The sequence below is a fragment of the Anoplopoma fimbria genome, chromosome 7, assembly GCF_027596085.1.
Source record: "Anoplopoma fimbria isolate UVic2021 breed Golden Eagle Sablefish chromosome 7, Afim_UVic_2022, whole genome shotgun sequence".
In the NCBI taxonomy this organism is placed as follows: Eukaryota; Metazoa; Chordata; class Actinopteri; order Perciformes; family Anoplopomatidae; genus Anoplopoma; species Anoplopoma fimbria.
In genome coordinates this window covers 6562203-6582138 of record NC_072455.1, presented here as the reverse complement: position 1 = coordinate 6582138, position 19936 = coordinate 6562203, and the positions used below count along the sequence as shown (strand labels likewise).

Sequence of the window (19936 nt, the reverse complement as noted above, 5' to 3'; positions counted from 1 at the left end):
TAGTAAAATAAGTACAAAGTCATATTTAAACAGAAGTTAAACATTTAGGGAAATACACTTATTTACTTTTTGGCTAAGAATTAGATGAGTGGATCAGTACCTCTCTTATATACTGTCCATTAATATAAAGTTACAGCCAGCAGCTGGTTAGCTTAGCTTAGCATAGAGACTGGAAACAGAGGGAAACAGCTAGCCTGGCTTTGTTTTAAAGCAACAATATGCTTAGCTAAGCGAATTGTCTGCTGGCTGTGGATTTACATTGAACAGAAAAGTATTAGAGTGCTATCAATCTTCTCATCTAACTTCTGACAGAAAAACAAATAAACTTTTCAATTAAGACAAGATTTCAGAGCAGAGACACCAAAACCAATACTGTAAGTTTTTTTTAACTTGGATTCCTTAACAGTTAATAGACTCCAGGTTGTTGGGCGAATAAGCAGTTAGAAGTTTATATTTAGAAGTTATATATTCAGGCGCCAGACCATACAAGGCCTTGGATGTGATTAACAATCATTTCAATCGAAGTCTAAAAGGGAACGGCAGACAGTGTGGCGGAAAATGAAAGATTGAGGGGAAGCTGAGGTACCTAGCGGCTTCCATCTCTTCCTCCTTCTCCTGAAGTCTGCGCTCCAGGTCTCCTTTAGCCTGAGACAACTCCAGCTGCAGCCTCAGCACTTTGGTCTCCTCGACCTGGGAGGAGGCAAGGAAGGAAGGAATGAAGGTCGGAGGAGGAGGAGGAGGAGGAGGAGGAGGAGGAGGAGGAAAAAGAAAAAAACAGATAGATTTTATCCAAACTATATGAAATGAAAGGAAGCAGGGCAAAACATGAATTAAGAGTAAGCATACTTCACAAAACAATAGGCTCCAATTAGCAGAGCTAAAAGGCAGAGTAGTTAGAACAATGTACCTCCAACGCTGCCTCAGACTCTTCCAGTGAGGCCTGTAGCTCTTCTTTCTCCATCTCAATCTTCTTCTTTGCTTTTTGGAGCTCATGGACACTTTTACCTCCATCTGAGAGCTGGTCTGTAAGGTCAGCCACCTCCTCTGTCATCAAAGAAAAGCCACACACAAGTCTAATTAACCTATGGTACTATTCAGCTATTCCCTTAAACGTCACATGTGCACTATCTTACCCTGGTAGACCTTGTTCTCCCTGCGTAGGGCCTCAAGCTGCTCTAGAGACTCTTCGTGGGTCGTCTTGAGTTTGAAGAGCTCGCTGGTGTGTTGCCGGCTCTCCTTCTGGCAGCCTTCAACCTCAGCCACCAGCTCCTCACACTTGTGCTTCCAGTCTACGTGCTGCTTCTCCAGGACCCGCTGCTTCTTATCCAGAGCCTGACCGCAGCTGCTGGCCTGGGATGGAACATATGCTCAAAGACAACAAGAAAGGCATTCATGGCACTGCAACACTCATACGACATGCCTCCTCTCCTACCTTCTCCAGGTCCATGCAGAGCTCCTCCACCTCTCCCTGCAGCCTCTGTTTGGTTTTCTCCAGAGAGGAACATTTGGCGTGAGTGGCTTCCACAGCCTCCTCGGCCTCCTGAAGCCTGGTTGCCAGCTTTTTCCTGTGACACAAACATTGTTTGGACCACTGAGACGCATTCAAAGGTCAGATGTGACGGATGACCACCAGTATCAACACAACGTACCTGGCCTCCTCCAGCTCGTCAGCGTGCTGGATTGTTTCAGACTCTTGTTTTGTCCTCCAGTGCGTCACCTCGCTGTTGAGTTTGGAGACGAGACGCTGCAGCTCCTGCTTGCTCTCCTGCTCCTCCTCAAGCTGCTCCTTCAGCACCTCACACTCCTGCCGCTCGGAGCTCAGACTGTTGCAGACCGCCTGCTTACACTGGCAGCCACACCAGTGAACCATGTGAATACAGAAGTGGGAGAGCAAGGGATCTGTTAAATGTATTCGCATACTGGATATTTAATTTTTCAGACTTCCATTCAGAGTTCAAAACACACACACACACACTGACCTTGACCTCCTCGTCCAGATGTTTCTTCAGTTCTTCCAGTTGGGATTGGAGCAGAGCCTTGGAGCGGCTCAGCTGGCTGGCTCTGGTCTCTGCCTCCTCCATTTGTCGACTAACGTCTGCATTATCAGCTGACAGGACACACAAGGAAAAAGATTATCACACTGTAGCATAGAGGGGTGTTAAGATAAGATAAGATAAAATAATCCTTTATTAGTCCCGCAGCGGGGAAATTATGCAGCATACATATACCAGCTCTGTAGCAATACACAAGAAAACTAGCATACGATGTGATTTTTCTTGTACTCTAATTGCTATCATTTCTGTTTGGTTACAACAGCAGATGTGGATCACATTTGCATACGTAATCCACAAAAGAAGAAACAGAACTAAAGAAAGAAACAGCTTAAAGTAGCTAAATGAAGCACTCCACTGAGTTTATGAGACAAGTCAATTAACTGGTCATTAGCAGTACAATTCAGCCACTGATTACAGTTGTATAACCCCTTCTGTGTTCTGGAAGAGCTCTTTCAACTCTCAGAAAATAAGTGTGAAAGTATTCTTGGCTTAAAGATATGGGCAACATAAAGACACTGATTTGTTGCATAATGGGTTGTGTAGAGAATAAAAGTAAATAAATGGTAAATGGGCTGTTGTTGTATAGCACTTTTCAAGTCCTCTGACCACTCAAAGCACTTTAACACAATGTGTCACCATTCCCCAATTCACACCCATTCATACACTGATGGCAGCAAAGTTCCACCTGCCCATCAGGACTATCTGACTATTCATACCCATTCATACAACACTGGAACAGCTTGCAGGATCAATTCAGGGTTAAATGTTTTGCCCAAAGAGGTGAACAGTACCTGTGAGTCTGTTCCTTATATAACAGGTTAACAGTACCTGGGAGTCTGTTCCTGATGTAGCAGGTGAACGGTACATGTAAGTCTCTTCCTGATTTAAAAGGTTAACAGTACCTGTGAGTCTGTTTCTGGTGTAGCAGGTGAACAGTACCTGTCAGTCTGTTCCTGATATAACAGGTGAACAGTACCTGTAAGTCTGTTCCTAATTTAACAGGTGAACAGTACCTGTAAGTCTGTTCCTGATATAACAGGTGAACAGTACCTGTGAGTCTGTTCCTGGCCACACTTAGCTCGGTCTGGGCCCTCTGCAGGTCGTCTCCTCTCCTGTTGGCTTCTGACAGCTGCTCCTCCAGCTTCCTCATCTGGCTTTCTGAAGACATCTGCAGCACAACACAAACACAAACACACCAGCACACATGATACACAAGTTAAAAATGTTAAAAAGAACATTGTGACAGTGAAAATGGCTCATTCTCAACCTCAATACATGTGATTTCCTGACCTTTGCTTTCTGCAGACTCTCCAGGGAACCGGCCAGCTCGTCCACCTCCATCCTCAGGTTCTGCTTCTCCTTCTCTAGTTTAGCTCTGGTCCGCTGCAGAGCCTCACACTGTTCGCTCAGCTCTGCCATGGCATCACTGTGCCGTTTCCTCAAAGACGCAGCCAGCGCTTCTGACTGGACAGAGGTCTCTTCCAGGTCTCGCCTCAGACGCTGCAGCTCAGCCTCTCGCTTCTTGTTTACCTCCATCTGTAAATCACACACAGGATAGTTGTCAAATTACGTTTTAAGGCTGCGCAAATAATGTCCTAAGACACCCACAGGACCGTATCTATTTTTTGTATCATGTAATGCCTATGTCCTAATGTGAGTTTTTGAAGACATGTGCCGAACATCAGAATGCCAAAATATTCTCAATTACTTACTTTTGGTCAAACCCCTCTGTGTCTGATACCGACCCACACAGCATAAAGGAGTACACAGAGAGATAAAAAGTGTACCAAAGGGATCCCAACCAAGCGCCCGTATGTGGAGCATTGGGAAGGAGAACGGGTTGATTAAGTTTACCTGTGAGGCGGTGACCCCCCCTGCTTCCTCCAGTCGGTCAGTGAGATCATCCAGTTCTCTTGTTAGATCTGCTCTCTGCTTCTCCACCTGCCAAAAAACAAAGAAGTTCAAGAATGGTCATTAACTTTCAATTAAGGAGCTTAATGGAACATTAAAGGCGAAAACTTGATACTAAATGAAGATCATATGATTACACATGGTATGATCCAATATTACATCAGGCTAAACCATTATGTTTTCTGTCATGGTACAGTGTACAGTTTGTATGATCACAATGTATCCATGAGTGGACTGATCCTCTATCTGGAGTCACAATAATGAATATTCCTCTCCACTAGAGAGCAACTCATAGTATCATAATAAGCCCTTAGTGAAACACTGCATCTAAATATTCATTAACATTCCTTGGTCAAATTAATGGGATGAATTGTATCGAAGTTCAGGCAGAAGACTTCTGGCCCTGAAACAGTCCTACCTACTCAGACAGGAAATCTACCCACCAGGGGATCAGAATGATTGACAGCCCACAAAGGGGAAGTGATCTTTCCTGAGGTCAGAGGCCAAATATTAACTGTGAACTCCTGTTTCACTATGGAAGTTATCCAGTGCTCTGTTCACTGAAAAACATCTTCCAGCTTAACAAGCTGTAAACACCACATTTCCATAAGCACCATATTAAGTTGTTTAATTTCCTGTGCCTATTAATACATGCAGCAGACACAGAACAATATTGCATTGAAGTGAAGGGCATGTTCTGCAGAAGGCAAGAACAATATTCACTTTCCTTTTAGCATTGGCTTTGTCTCCACCAACTCCTTAGAAAAATATCTGTCTCTTGAGCTGTTAAATGTGCCGCTGTGTTCACCAGATAGTTGCTAACTACAGTGGGTTTATCAGCACATGCTGATAGGTTAGAATGCACCAAACAGCATAGTTAAGGGCCATAGCAAAAAGACATAGGCTAAAAGATGCTGAAATAATCAGGTACAACTGAGGGGAACTACAAAGTGGGGTAATAATTATCTGTAGGGTTGATCACTACATTTAACATCTTTCACATTACATATAGTCAATTGATCCATTGTCGATATAAAGATATTGATTAGTGCAGCTTTAACTTAAAAAGGGGGCGGGAAAAACATGTTAAATATATGCTTTATTTTGACACTAACCTCAAACCTTTAAGTGACTCAAATACAACATTGTAATCAAAGTCCTAAAATCTTATTAATGCAATACTGTTTCTTAAGAAATAAAAGACAAAATGAAAAAAAATATATATTCATATTCATCTGGATCACCCTTAAAATCCGCACTGTCTAACCTAGTATAATAAAGTTTGACACGCAGTATAAAAAACGTCACACCTTAGATAAGAATAAATACAAACTACAAGTGTTGCATTTAAATGCAATCAAATAAAATACATACGTAAAGCTTCAGAAATGTATGAATGATAAACTCCTCAGCAAAGTCATCAGAGAGACCCTTCTCACGCATAAACAGGGTACAGCACACATGCAGAGAGTTTATAATGCTGGGCCATTTCACGCACAAACAGCCAGCGCTCTGTAATTAATAGCACTTGTTGTTTTTACGCCGATCTTTTACGGCTGTTCCCAAGGCGGCTGTAGATGTGGAGACTGTCCGTGAATGCTAGAGTCTCAGGCCTCCCTGATAGCAGCAATGAGCCACAGCCATCAACATGCCTCAGGCAGAACAAAGGAAAACAGATGATATTCACTGGGGGCTCCTTTTTCACCCCCAACCTGTGGCCCACCAGCTCCCAGCCCCACCCTGTCCTCTGTGTCTACAACCTGGCTCTGTGTAGAGGGTTGACACGCAGCGCCCCGCTCACTCATCGCACTACTGACTGAGTCAACAGCTCCTCAGGGTCAGCACCACCCAACACCATTCACGCACATTCACAGGCTAATAGAAAATCAGCGCTCCAAAAGTCTCCTGCTGCAGGAGGGAGATTCATCTTGGTTTGCACAAGAGCATGAAGGAGCAGGAACGTGCCTCTGTTCAGTCTGTGCATACATGCCAATTTATGTTTGCACATGTGCTCTGTAGGACCCATCCATGTCCTCTGCCTCCTGTGGGATGGAGCTTATTTCATGGCCACAGCTACATGTCAACACACAGTTTATTAACATTAGTTAAGTCGGGTATCCTACCCTGTGGAAATGGGAAAGACCAGCAATTGTATAGACATTACAGTTGTCTATTGAGCTTCCAACACTTACTGTAAGTATAGTACCGTAGACCAAAGATTACCCTTGAACCAGTTTCTCCTCATTTCACATATGTACAGAAAGCACATATACAGTATATTGTGACTATGTCTTTGTTTATGGTGACAAACCAGTTTCCCCTTTGGGGATTAATAAATCCAATCCATCCCTGATGCTAACTCTGTCTGCTGTCTGGTACTGGGCTAATAACATACAGTTAAAGAGATGCTTCTTTGCTTAAAACAGCTGCATTATGTGGCTGAAAGCAATACTGATGAGACTTGATCAAAAGAGTACAATTTTAGGAGGAAAATCCAAACCAATGAGTGGAGCTGAGGGGAGCTGCAGACTGGGGTATTATTATCTGATGATATTTCACTACATGTGACTCCTGTCACATTACTCTTTAAACTTCAACCTTTCTTTGCTGTGGGTCTAAGTGGAGACTTTTGTGTCAACTTATTTAACAACTTGTTTACATCCTGACAAGGAGAAGAGTTGAAAGATATTGATGGTATATCTGTACATGTCTTAAATATTACATACTGGTTGTGTGTTTGTTTCTGAGAACACTCAACTGTGAAGTATATGTGTGTAACAAACATTCCAGCTGGGAGAAGATCCCATGGAAAATAGTGCTGTCTGTCAGCCTGTATCTCCTGATGATATCTCCCCTGTGCGCCATGAGGAGCAGAGTCAAACAATAGCGGGCCTGTCTGCAGCAGAGGTATGTTGTGTTTGAGCTCCTCTGAAGACGCAGGCTGCGTAACAGATAAAGACCTGCATGTCTCTGCCTGCCTCTTTCATCGCTCTGTGGCTTTGGAGACTTGTGGGGTGGTGGGGGGGGGACCCAGCTAGCACCATTAGGAATGCCACCCAGAGTGGGGAGATGTGTGCAAAACTCACCCTCGGGCCCACTGTCACTCTATTCAACACTTGGAGTGAAATATGTACCTCTGCATTTCTGCTTTTACCTACTGTAACATGGAAACTGCAGGCAGGTCTTAAGAGGGGCAACCAGGCTGTGTGGCTTAAATACACACACACTTTAAGAGCGTCTGGTTTGAAACAACAGGCACTTAAAGCGCCCACCTTGGTAGATTAGCTTTATATGAACCAGGCGTGCTGTTTCCTAACTCCTTTACATTACAAAGGAGATGTCTTGGAAACTTTGATGTGCCGAAAAGGAAGGTGAAAAAAAACATCTGTTTCTTCATGTTTTGCTTCTAAGAGCAAGGCGAGATTGCAAGAAACAGAAAGTGCACTGTGTGTGTGTGTGTGTGTGTGTGTGTGTGTGTGTGTGTGTGTGTGTGTGTGTGTGTGTGTGTGTGTGTGTGTGTGTGTGTGTGTGTGTGTGATAGAGAAAGATTGGGTCAAATAAGAAATAAGAATGAGGAAAAAGGATGTTGAGGTCCCTCTTGGCCTCTGGGGTTCCATGTATGTTAACTACAAACACAAGGTCCTTCCCCACTGAGTTTATTATCACAGGTGCAGATAGTTTGGGGTGACCAGAGGCGCAGCACCAACACACGTACCCCACTGGCTGCCAGCAGATCAGCAATCTTTTTTCTTACTTTTTTCTGGTCTCTTGCAGTGTTCCCACCAATCGACCAAAAGCTCTCAACACCAAAGGTCTAAACGTTGAGCAGAGCCAAGCTCATCCCAGAGCTGCTTGGCATCCTCTTATCTGCCCTGTATCCTGAAGGCTCATCTGCTCTTTGTTTCATGGAGGGTTGTACTGTTCCTCATAGTTGTGTACCATACCTTGGCTCTGATGCCCCGCTCTGCTTCCAGCTCCTCCTCCAGCTCCTCAATGCGAGCCTGAAAAGAGAAAAAAAGTCGACATGGATTTCAGTGGAAAAATAAGTTAAAAGAATAACAGTCTGCTTTCGCTAAAGTATGAAATATGACATTTGAAGTTGAGCTGTTATCCTCTGGTTTCACAGTGCCTATATCATTCTGACAGAGAACAAATGTGGCGTCATCTCCGCAGATTGTTTGCTATTTCAGGGCAGCACTTGTGTGCTTGTGAGGCCGTTTCATACTCTCTGCTTTCTCTAGGGATTTGGAATGCCCCTGTTTTTTTCCTCAGGTAGCAATTTAGAGCAAGAATGTCCGAGGCACCATCATTATCTGTATTCTGACCCAGGGCTGGGTCTGCTTCAGAGACCAAAACTCATTGGTGGCATTTTCATGACATTCGAGGAATTTGTGTTGTGTTTTTGCTTTCTCTTGGTTTTAAAGTCCTGTCTGGAGTTCAGTGATGCTTTTCCCAAGCAGCATCAAGGAGTGAATATACACAGTAGTTGTTAAAATGAGGACGTAATTTTATCTAATTAAATTCACACTACAAGATACATGTATATATATATATATATTTACAATACAAATTTCAAAAATGTGATAACACAAAAGAAAAGATTTATAAAGACAGTTTATATTTTTTAAAGTACTGGATACTTATATTGTATAATAACAAACATGGTGTACCATGTACATCAGCAATATTATGAACTATTAAAGTGTTTCTAGATTCTAGATGTAACATAGTGATAGTTTTTGAAAAGTACATTTTTATCCACTTGATAAATGTCCAAATTAGCTTTTATTTATAGCTTTATAGCATGTTAGAAAGCATTCATTTACTGTCAATACACTGATTTAATATGACAAATAGTTGGGTTATAATAAAGTGTTTTCCTAGATTTTTGTAAACCAAATGAGAAAATATCCTTTTTTCTGCCTTGCAAATCAAAAATATACTGGTGGTGGTTACCATACTCAAAGTACTGGTTGCAATCAGTTGTGAATGTAAGTAAGTACATTTCCACATGTGCTACTATTTACTTGATAGTAACAATAATAGCATAGCCTTTTACGTGTTAAATGCTCCTAATATTAATCTGATTCTGCTCCAACCATCAAAACAATCAGAAAGATCTAACATTAATAAATCACCCACAGTACATTTCCATTCCACTCATCTCCTGCCAAAGCCGCGTTCTGTCCTGCTAATAAAATGTTACCGCTAGTTTTCCGACATGGCAGCATCCTTACAAGTTGTGTCATGTTCTGCGCTATCTCCAGCTTCTATCTATGTCAGGAAGTGTGTTTGACATGGCATGTAGCCCAGGGCCTTTCACAGCAGCAACACCTACACTCACTGATGTAGTGAAGCTACTCACCGGCTACATGGCTCCCAAAGCTCCCCAAACATTACAGAATCACATATTAAGGAAATAAATAATTACACACAGACAGGGAATCATCCTGCAGTTGTACCGGCTTTGATTCATTATTAAGGGAGTTTGTCAAAATGTTTCAGAATGTCACGACAGTGGGACATTTTTTTTAGTATTACATAGCCTGATACTAAAAATAACACATAACTTCATACTTTTCTCCACAGTACTTTTAAATGTTAAGCACAAACAGAGAGACATAAAAAGTGAAATGAAAACTCACATGCCAGCGTAGGACCTCTGCAGAGAGAACAGCCATGGTGAGACAGCAGCAGCCCAACTGACTGACTGACTGACTGTCCCATACACACACACTCTTAGACACACTCTCACACACACGGCTTCACTGTTGATCCCCTGCAGCATTTTACTGTCCACACCCCCTTGTGCATGCATAGCCTTTTTTCTCTCAGTTCCCCACTCACATATCTGTTTCTTGTTAAATTCCTACTTTCCACCGCCTAAAAATAAATATTGTGGCTCTTATACAATTGTAGAAAACATAGTGTGCTTAACTGTGTTAAGATGTCTGAGCTAGACTGCATGGATTAACACAATTTGGACTCTATGGCAAAAAGAGTTTATACATTGATTGATGCATTTTCCTAAGTTAAATGATCCAAACTAGCTTTCTATTGAGGAGTAACAAAATAAGCCCATCATGGCTGAGAATGGTTGCAGGGTTTGAGCTCCATAACTGTAAGTGCCTAAAGTTTGAGCTTTCTTTTTTTTCTCTGCACTCTGAAAATATAATAATCGTCCATGAATTGCAATCAGATGTGGCCTCATAGCTAATGTGTCTTTGCTTGTGTCTGAGGAGATATTTAGCAGCGTGGGCAGTTATATCCTGTTAGACCCCCCCACACACACACACACACACACCATTTCAGTTGGAGGAGAAAACAAGAGCCAAACTATTTCAAGTCCTGCCTCTGTAGCAGACACAGCCTCACAGACCCCCTGCTGATGTCGGTCCACCATACTGTCCACACATGCTCACATTCTTTCAGGTCCCTACGACTGGGCTGGAATCTGCTGCTTTGTTCTTCTTAAATGCCTTCAGATGGCAGAGTACAGCTTCCAACAGTAAAAGTCATGATTGTTTGATTGGCCGGGTGATGACAGGTCCTGTTGACCCGGTCAAAGCCTTGAGCTGTGGGTGATGATGACGCAGGTCAAATCAGCGCTATTAAAAATGATGTGATGCCCGATGGTTGTATGAGAGATAAAGACGTTTGAATGAGATACACATGACCTGGCAGCATGATGGACTATATAACAGGAATTCAAGTTTTAAATTGTCTTCAACAGTATTCAAAAATCAACTGCAGGAAATACATCATTACTATACACTCCCTGATTTGTTTCAGTTCCCAGTGCTCCTCCCAGGTCACTGTAGCACATTGCACACAGATGAGTTTAAAAACAGCAACAGAGAGCCCAGAGGACATTTGGTCATTCAGGGACAGTATTGAGAGTTAGAACAAAACTAGCAATGTGTGATCCGTTATGCGGCCTGAGTAGATAGCTGGATTGATAAAAATAGAAGCATATCTGTGTGTGAGGTGGACGACTGCAAAATACATCTGAAACAACTCCAGAGTAGACACGCTGTTAGATGAGAAGATTGATATCACTTCTGTGCATTAAGTACGGCACTGTACCGTGGCAATTAACTTAGCTTAGCACAAAGACTGGAAGCAGGGGAAACAGCTATCATGGCTCTGTCTGGTAAATGTTTATCCGCCAAGATTTCAGCAGGCAGCTACCTCTGAAACAAAACTAATAGCAGTTTTTCCTGTGCACCAAGCGTGTGCCAAGGAGAACTAGGGTGGCCGAAAACACAAATCAGATAGGCTCTCTCTAGAGCCAGTGTTTGGTTTGTCTGTTCAGGGCTTCTGTAGAAACATAGCGACCAGCTCTGTGAAGAGGAGCCCCTCCATATGTAGATATAAACCGCTCATTCTAAGGTTACAAAGACACTAGGATTCTTACTTTCCGGTGTTTATACACTTATGAAACATACTTATTCATATCATATACCATTTCTGCCAAAGATCGTCCTAAATGATACACAGTACCTTTAACTGAACAAATTCCGAGTATAAGCTCATTCACCCCTACACATCTTTATTGTATCGTGGTGATTAAGTACGGGGGAACAATGTCAAATGTGCTGTTCACTGAATAACATTTTGTCCTGTGTACAAATGAACACTTTTGTAGAGATATTGTCTGCTTTAATATATGTTAAGGTAAGTGTTGTGAGTGGAGCTTGTTGAGCTAAGCTCAAATAGAAAAAAAAGAATGAATCCAGTTTTAACGAGTCAATTCATCCTAATTATAAAAACAATGTTGATAGCATCAATCATCTGCTGCTTGATTTATTGCTGTGAGTACCACCAACAAAATTCCATTCACCTCCATCATTTTGGGGAGAAAGCAGAAGTCTTCCAACACCTCCAGGACAACATCTGGTATAAACCAAACAGACCGCAGGGAAAGACTGAGCTTTATCCTCTCAGATAGTGATGACCCTTCACAGCACTTTGGCTGAGTTTAAATGCTTTACAACCATGTAATAAAACCACTCAGATATCAGGACCGCAGGCTTGCGACACCCAATTGCTCACTCCAAGCCAACTGCTTTAAATTACAGAACACTGGGGAGGGAGGGCGGCTTCATCATTAGAGATGGACAAAGCTATCTCTTTGATTCCACTCAAATTTGTGGACGTATTCATCTGACCTTTACGTCACAACCAGAGGTGAGTGGGTGACAGAAGAGCCAGCTGGGCTGCCTGTCCACCTGCAGAAAAGTCCAGAACATGCAGGCACACAGAGAGACACGTATAATGGCCTCATTGTGAGATAGGGAGAATGCCAAAGCTACAGTAAATGTGACAACATTCACGTCAAACACACAGATTCCTTTTCACCCCTCCAATCAGAGACAAAGACGCTCTTTATTTTTTCCTCTTCCAAACCTCAGGAGGAAATCTCAGGCTCCCTGAGGCAACAACAGAGAAGCACCACCTGACTTTGAAACCACTATCCATGTCCGGCTCACTCTCACTCTCAGCAGCCTCTCATCTCAGACACAACACATTATCTGCAACATGCTCCAGTGACACATAAAAGCTCTCAGACTGGTTTGAGTCAATCTGGACGACACAGGGAAAACCTCAGTATAAACTTCACAGTCTGTTCAGAGCTCTGTACAAAGGCAGACTACACACTAGAGTAAATGGTAAACTGACACCAACACAATCCAAACAAGTAATGCTGTCCTCCTAATCGTGAAGATGGAGTTTAAAATGGCAGCATCTTTGGTGGCAGGCGGCCATTGCTGTGATTTTCCATGGCACACACCAAAATTACTTGTTTATAATCTGTGGCCACTACTGCAGTGGGTGGTGTGGAAAACTCTACATGAAGTTCATTCCACTCCTCATGAGAACAGCCAGTGCAAACAGTTAAACAATGTCTTCTGTGGCTCTGGAGGAGCTTTACCAACTATGATGTCCCGGAGGGATAATTTAACCTTCGAACTAAGATATTTGTCTTTACCCTTTGCCTTACCTCTTGTTATTGTCATGTCACTTGTTGCCAGGAGACAACGTTTGCAACTTCAGTTGTCATTGTCCATTGTGTTGGGGAAAAAGAAAGTCTAGCTCAGTGTTCCCAAAAACATTTTCAATATCATGGCTGAATATTTAGCCAATTTCAACAATGTGGGTTTCTCAGAGAAGACACACAATAACAAACCAATGGGATCAAGTGAAAGCTAAGAAAAAGGGTTTTTATTTCTATGTATGTTGCAGTGTTTTAGGAAATCGACCCATACTAGGGTCTAAAAGTCAGTATAGCCTCTGCTGCTTCAATTTAAACTATTTTCTTTGTCTATTGTAAGCTCACTGACTTCATGGATCTGCAAAATTGCTTCAGTACCCAATTAGCAAGCAGCAGCCCTCTCCATCACTAAACTCACAGTGGAATTAATAGTGAAACACCCTGAACATGTCACGTGTTCCATGTTTTTGTTTCAGTCGTATAATGCTGACACCGACATCAACTCATCTTAAAGTGAGTCTTAAAACTGTAAAAAAAAAAAAAAAGGGGGGGAAGCAGGAGATGCTTATCGGTTTGGGTGTAGCAGGTATGTTTGACCCATCTCCTGACAGCCATCGGGCTGTGAAGTGACTGCTCCAATCACGAGAAGGGCCCAGCAGCTCTGTTGAAAGGAAGGAATGCATCTCTCTCTACTGAAGCTACAGCTGACATCCCTGTGTGTTTTTTACGGAAACCAAGCTTGGTTGTCATTCCAGCCAAATGCCATATTTACTGATTTGTTATTACTTTCTGTTTAAGTGTTTTAAAAGGATAAACACCTTTAAAACTCTTGTAATGTCACTATATATGTTACTTTTGTGGTTTCTCCATGAAGCTGTTGTGTCAAATATATCCTCCAGACATTTCTAACAATGCTCCTGTGCTCCTGATGGATGCACTGATTAATCTTGAAAGCCAGCTGCAGGTTGAGCATGATTATATCAAAGTATCGGTATTGGATGTGACGTTTGTTAATGAACAGCTCAATTAAAATGTTCATATTTTTCAAATTACGGGCTGCAGATGGAAGACACAAGTCCTAGTAGATGACTATCAACCAAAAAGGGAAGGACTTTGTGCTTTATATAAACAGTTTCTAATAACAATGATTCCTTATAAGTAATGTGTGTGTATCCAAAGCCTGATATATCTTCTCTGTTCCATAGAGCCCCAACAAATGCACTTTGTTCTTCTGTTTGTGTAACATTTGTTGCCCAGCTGTTGTAGGAAATTACTGGGCCTTTTAAAAACCTCAACTATGCATATTTGAAATACATCTTTATGAAAATTAACATCGTAGGAATCAATAGACTTTGGGTTTCAGAGACAGGAGAAGTGAAGACAGATTCAAGGTCCTGACACAACGCAATTTGTGTTGTACTAGATACTTGGTGTTGTGCACAGCTGACTAGATGTTCTGGGAAGTAACAGAAGACAGAGCAAAGTAGGTTTTCTAGCCAGTCTCTGTCATTTTGTTGTTACCAGCAATGAGGAAGCATCTGTCCTGTGCTAAGAAAAATGCGCTAGCTCTAGCCCTGCTAGCACACATGGCACATACTTAGTTGGAAACGTGTTTTTTAAGACATGGCTTTCCTCCTGACGTCCTGATAACCGAGAAAACTTGTGTTCTACAGTTTCAGGGAACAAGATTACTATTAGCATTCTTTGCCTGGCTGGCAGCCTCATTTGTTCTGGCCACACTCAAAGTACTTTGGGGGCCAGCTTGCTGGCAAGTTGTGTCTGAAAGGGCCTTTTTTCTTCTTTGGTCCTAACTTAAATTAAATTGACAAAATATATATGTTTGGAGCAGGTGTAAACTGGTCTAAAGTTAGCATGTGTAATACACACACTAGATACTATGTTTACTGAACTTTATTGTACATGTACGCAGACTAAAGGGTCTGACCTGCTGCTCCTTGCTCTTTCTCTGCATTGCAATGTTGAGGGCCTCCTCTGCTTCCAGCTTGGAGCTGGTACTGCTGAGCTCCAGGTCCTTCCTTCAGAGAGAAACAGAGAATCCTACATTAATTTAACCAATGGAATAAACAATCAAGCCCAAAATGTAATCTCAAAAACCAACTCCGTTTGGATGAGTACAGAGTAAAGATGGATTCATACTAGAAGATGGTAAATACTTGACCGTGATAGAAAGCAGAGAGCACAGGAAACTGAAGGTTTGCAGTTTAATGTCATTGCTGGATATGTGATCCTGAAAGGAGAGCCTCTCCTCAACATGCCTGATGTCGCCTTCTCTATCAACAATCTCCCAAATCATAAACTTGTAGGAGAAAACACAAGCAGCCCAAGCTGACCTATCATAGCTCTTGTTTTCTCCAGGTGGTACACTGTTGTTACAGCCATAAACCCTTAAGGCAGAACTGTTTATTCAGCTTTATTCATCACCACTTGGTTACTGAAGTGGCTTGCCATAGAGAACAGTGGTTAGACATAGGAAAATATAAGAGTTGGAGATAGAACTCTATTTGCTTTAAGAATGCCTAAAATATTAAAATTATTGGAGATTAAACTCTCTGGAGCTGTGTCAAACTGAGTGACAGGCTTCATATTCAGTTTGGAAAACACAGCGCCTTAGCAACAAGGTGAGTCTCTCACATTATTAATGCTCACTGAGAAATGCAAATATTAATGCCAAAGAGAACAAGTTTTAACTTCATATTGGAGATAGAATTGTTCATGGGTCAGTGTACTTAATGTGTGTGTGTGTGTGTGTGTGTGTGTGTGTGTGTGTGTGTGTGTGTGTGTGTGTGTGTGTGTGTGTGTGTGTGTGTGTGTGTGTGTGTGTGTGTGTGTGTGTGTGTGTGTTGGTTCTTGTCTTCAGTTGATTGTTGCTGCAAGGTAAAGCACACTGAATGATTCCATTTGCTCTCATATTACTGAGGGCGGATAGCAACATGTTGGGATGTTATTGAATGCCTGGGGGTTGGTATATTCAAAGTGGAGATAACTGGACTCTGGAGTATATTACATATTACAGTCCAGCCCTTCTCCCCCAGGACAGGAGCATCATATCACAATGTCTATCACTTTGTCTCTCTCCTAAGGTTGATACATATGATCACAGCAGCTCAGATTTCGAGGGGTTGTGGAAAAGACATGTTGTCACATGCATGAGAGTCTAGTACTAGAGTAAATCTCATGAAAAACATTTCAATGTGGTTTTTTTTGTAGGCTGATATAAATGTTTATGGGGTAACTTTAAAGCCTAGATTATAGTTGGCAAAAATGTCTACCTAAAAATGTTATCATTTTATAGTAAAGAATATCAAAGTGAAAAGGGAGTCTGATAGTCTACAGCCATGCTAGCAGCACTGTGTGTTCACTTAGACATAGCAGTGCAGTTTCAGCTTATATCAGCAGTATAACAGTACAATGACAACACTAACATGCTAATGTAAAGCAGGTCACCATGGTCATTAGGCACGTTAGCATGTTAGGCTGATGGGAAGGTCAATAGTTTTGTTGGTATTTGGAACCCATGATGACGTATGATGAAAAGTTTTGTAAATCACCAATGTTGTTACAAGTTATCCTGAGGAGAACATAAATGTCTGATCCAAATGTTGTGGAAATCCATCAAGTAGTTGTTGAGATATATCACTGAAACCAAAAAATGCTGGTGAACTACAAAAAGTCAGAGAATCCATTTTTTGGGAACCATTGATGTCTGTGTAAACCTGTAAAGTCAGCAAATTCATCAGCAATTATCCTCCAGGACATACAGTACCAGTCAAAAGTTTGGACACACCTTCTCATTCAACTACTTTGAAGAATCTAAAATCTAAAACATATTCTGGTTTGTTGAGCATTTGTTTGTTTGCCACATAATTCCATATGTGTTTCTTCATAGTTTGGATGTCTTCAATATTGATCTACAATGTAGAATTTTTTTTTTTTTTTTAAATAAAGAAAAACCATTGATTAAGAAGGTGTGTCCAAACTTTTGACTGGTACTGTAGATGAGTGTACAAAAGCTAATTGAAATCCATCCAATAGTTACAATATGTTAGTCTGGACTAAAACGATGGACCCGATGGACACTGCAATCAAAAGCTAACAATAGATTTCTCATTGGCCAATCAGCTTCAGAGCTTGATTTTGCTGTGTCGGCCCTAATAGTAATTAAGCTGGCTGCCATTTTTGTTTGCAACCTAATAACAACAAACAAGTCTATGATGTGAGGCGGCGGGTCTTTGACCTTTTGATGAGGTCTTCCAGTCCACTCCTATTCTTCTCCATCTCTCCTAGACTCTCCTGTGTAGATCTGGTGTCGCCCTCCAGCTTCCTCCTGTTATTCTCCAAATCACCACGCCGACGGCGCTCCTGCTCCAGCTGGTACTCCAACTGACCATGAACAAGGTAATGTGAAGGACAAGATGCAAAAAACAATCATAATGCAACACACCTGCAAAAGGCTCAGATGGAAGTAGGGTTCAACTGTAGAATAGTGGATTTTATCCACTGATATTTTGTGCCAGTAATCGATATATTTTTATTGATCATTTATAACAATTTAGAAGTATTTTAATTGTTTGTGAATAAACTGAACTGACCTTAATGCATTTAATAACATGTATTCAATGTTTCCACAGATTTGCCAAGGCCTCTTAGCTGACTGGGTTACAATTAAGTCAAATAATCTTAAATTTATATTCCTCCATATTATTGTCAAATAGTTGGTTCATGACCTTAATAATACTACAGTCTTTAATGTGAGCAGCATGTATTCTTCTGGTCTTATGCTGGCCTTTAATTAAAAAAACTAATATTAAGACTGTTTGTCTTTGGATAAGTTAGTCTTTCGATTTAAATTTCTACGCCATCTGTTGGTCTCAAAACAGGAAAGCATGACCCCTGGTTTAGTCTGTTCAGTTTATTCAGTTCATGTTAAATTTGTATAGCCTGAGTGAAGTTCTGTTTAGTGGACCTCTGTTATGGGCCCTGACCTTTGTTTCAGATTTTGTCAATAGTTTTCTTCATTTTTGTGAAAATGAAACCCTGCTTGTGAAAGTCCTCATGCCTGCTAGCTTGGCCCCTCATAGGGGGTCACTAGGGTATATATAAATATAATGTAAATAGTATGAGCAGTGTAGTAACTAAATATGAGCTTACATCTTCAGCTTGCATCAGTAGCTTGGTTTTTTCTTTGGTCAACAGGTTCACCTTCTCTTCTTCACTCTGCAGGTCCTCAATGGCCCGCTTTAGGGGTGAAACGAGATGTTTGAGCCTGGGCTGCACATGTGTCCCTTAATCGCTGATGCTATGGTGCATCAGTGATTAAGGTAAATCCATCTTTCTTACACATTGGAGCTCGGAATGATAGTTGTTTGGTTGCAAAGAAGCTGGACTACAAACTTCGCTTTGTAGTCCAGAATAAATCCATAATCTAATCTAAATCCATAATCTAGCACATGTTCAACAAATAGTAGCCTGATGCTAAATTGCTCCCATAGATTTACGTAATGATACAGACTGCCACTGTTGGTCAAAGCATCTGGGAGCAATCATCTCTGCCATAGAGTATGATGAGTTCGTTGAGGGTTAAGATTTCTTTAGATTTCAAAGCATCTGCTTTACTTTTCAACATGGAGAGCGCTGTGTGTCTGATGGGGAGCACATTTATCATTTGTGCCACTTTTGGCAGGTCCACAGGCCATATGGTTCAATTTTCCTACCCTGATGTTTCATTCTCAGTCAAGCAGAACGTGAGGCATCTCTCAATTCTCTGATAAATGGGACATGGCTATCGATAACATTAATAAACATCACAAATAAAGCATAATGTCTAAGTACTGGTGGGGTTTACATAGAATTCACTGAGCGTAACACAAGTCTTCCTTATACCTATCTTTATGGTATATTGTAGTAGAAGAAGTACAATTATTTTCTAGACTAAAAAAATTATCTTAACACCGGATCTACTTAATAGCTGTTTCCAGAACTTTTAACCGCATGAGACTAGCGAATGGAGTTTGTACTTTTGACTCTGTTGCTAGACAGCTGGACGTTGAAAGGATGGGACGTAGGATAAGGGATGCCTCCCTCTCCAGCTGCTGTGAGCGTGGACCAAGGACCAAGGCTCCTGATGGGATGGAGTGGAGCTGGAATCCTTAGGGACTGTGACCGGAGGAGGAGTGTCAGCAGCAGGACAGGGAGAGTTGGCATCATCCACACGGGCGCTGGTTGTGTAGGTTTGTGCTGGACCAAAGATGATGGTGTCCATGAGCTTCTCGGCATCCTGGATCTTGTAGAGTGTGATTTTATCTGTGATTTTATCGACCAGGCGGGCGCAGCTGAAATAGTCTAATGGGGAAGTGAGTGGAGCCATTTTAGGTGTGTCGGATGCAGGGGCTCCAACCCGGAGCCTACAGCGTTGTTCAGGTTTTATCAGAGGTGACAGAGGGTCCTGTTTTCAGTCTGCCAATTGTAGAAACAATATTGACCTACACTAGAGACTAGAAGTCATTCATTTTTTATCTGTTTCTCCTAAGTCCTCCATGTGCAATACTGAATTGCTCCAAAACTATATCACTGCATGTCTAAACACTAATATCCTACCCAGAAACTTAGCAACACTCACTGTACTCTCACCTGGCTGAGCTCCACCAGATGGTCTTTCTCCTGCTGGAGCTTCTGCACAGCCTCGTCCTTCTGAAAAAGCTCTTCCAACAGCCTCCCAACCTCACTGTCTGATGACTGAAAAGAAAGCGAATGGTCATAAATCCACTTAACATATATAATTAAAATATATAATTTCTGTGACTTCATAAATTGTGATATTCTGAATCATCAAACCAATCAGAAAAAGGTAACAAGCTAAGTGTAACATTTCTCTTAAAAAAAGAAATCCCTTCTTTCAGTGGTTATTAATTAATTAATGTTTTTCTATTGGGAAAGCAGCCATGATGGCTTGTGAATA

At 41.6% G+C, this 19936-nt stretch overlaps 1 protein-coding gene across 1 annotated transcript in view; it reads right to left on the bottom strand.

Annotated features, from left to right (window-relative positions):
• LOC129093877 (myosin-16) overlaps positions 1 to 19936 on the bottom strand; it is a 34256-nt gene that overhangs the window by 5051 nt on the left and 9269 nt on the right. Inside the window, exons 3-16 of the mRNA XM_054602000.1 lie at positions 19609 to 19713; positions 18130 to 18216; positions 17216 to 17361; positions 14906 to 14996; positions 7910 to 7966; positions 3909 to 3995; positions 3345 to 3590; positions 3105 to 3222; positions 1980 to 2107; positions 1650 to 1846; positions 1433 to 1565; positions 1134 to 1350; positions 908 to 1044; positions 587 to 690 (exon numbers count right to left, since the gene is read on the bottom strand). Of these exons, the coding sequence (XP_054457975.1) occupies positions 587 to 690; positions 908 to 1044; positions 1134 to 1350; positions 1433 to 1565; positions 1650 to 1846; positions 1980 to 2107; positions 3105 to 3222; positions 3345 to 3590; positions 3909 to 3995; positions 7910 to 7966; positions 14906 to 14996; positions 17216 to 17361; positions 18130 to 18216; positions 19609 to 19713 (1853 nt within the window). The remainder of the gene's footprint in view (positions 1 to 586; positions 691 to 907; positions 1045 to 1133; positions 1351 to 1432; positions 1566 to 1649; positions 1847 to 1979; positions 2108 to 3104; positions 3223 to 3344; positions 3591 to 3908; positions 3996 to 7909; positions 7967 to 14905; positions 14997 to 17215; positions 17362 to 18129; positions 18217 to 19608; positions 19714 to 19936) is intronic.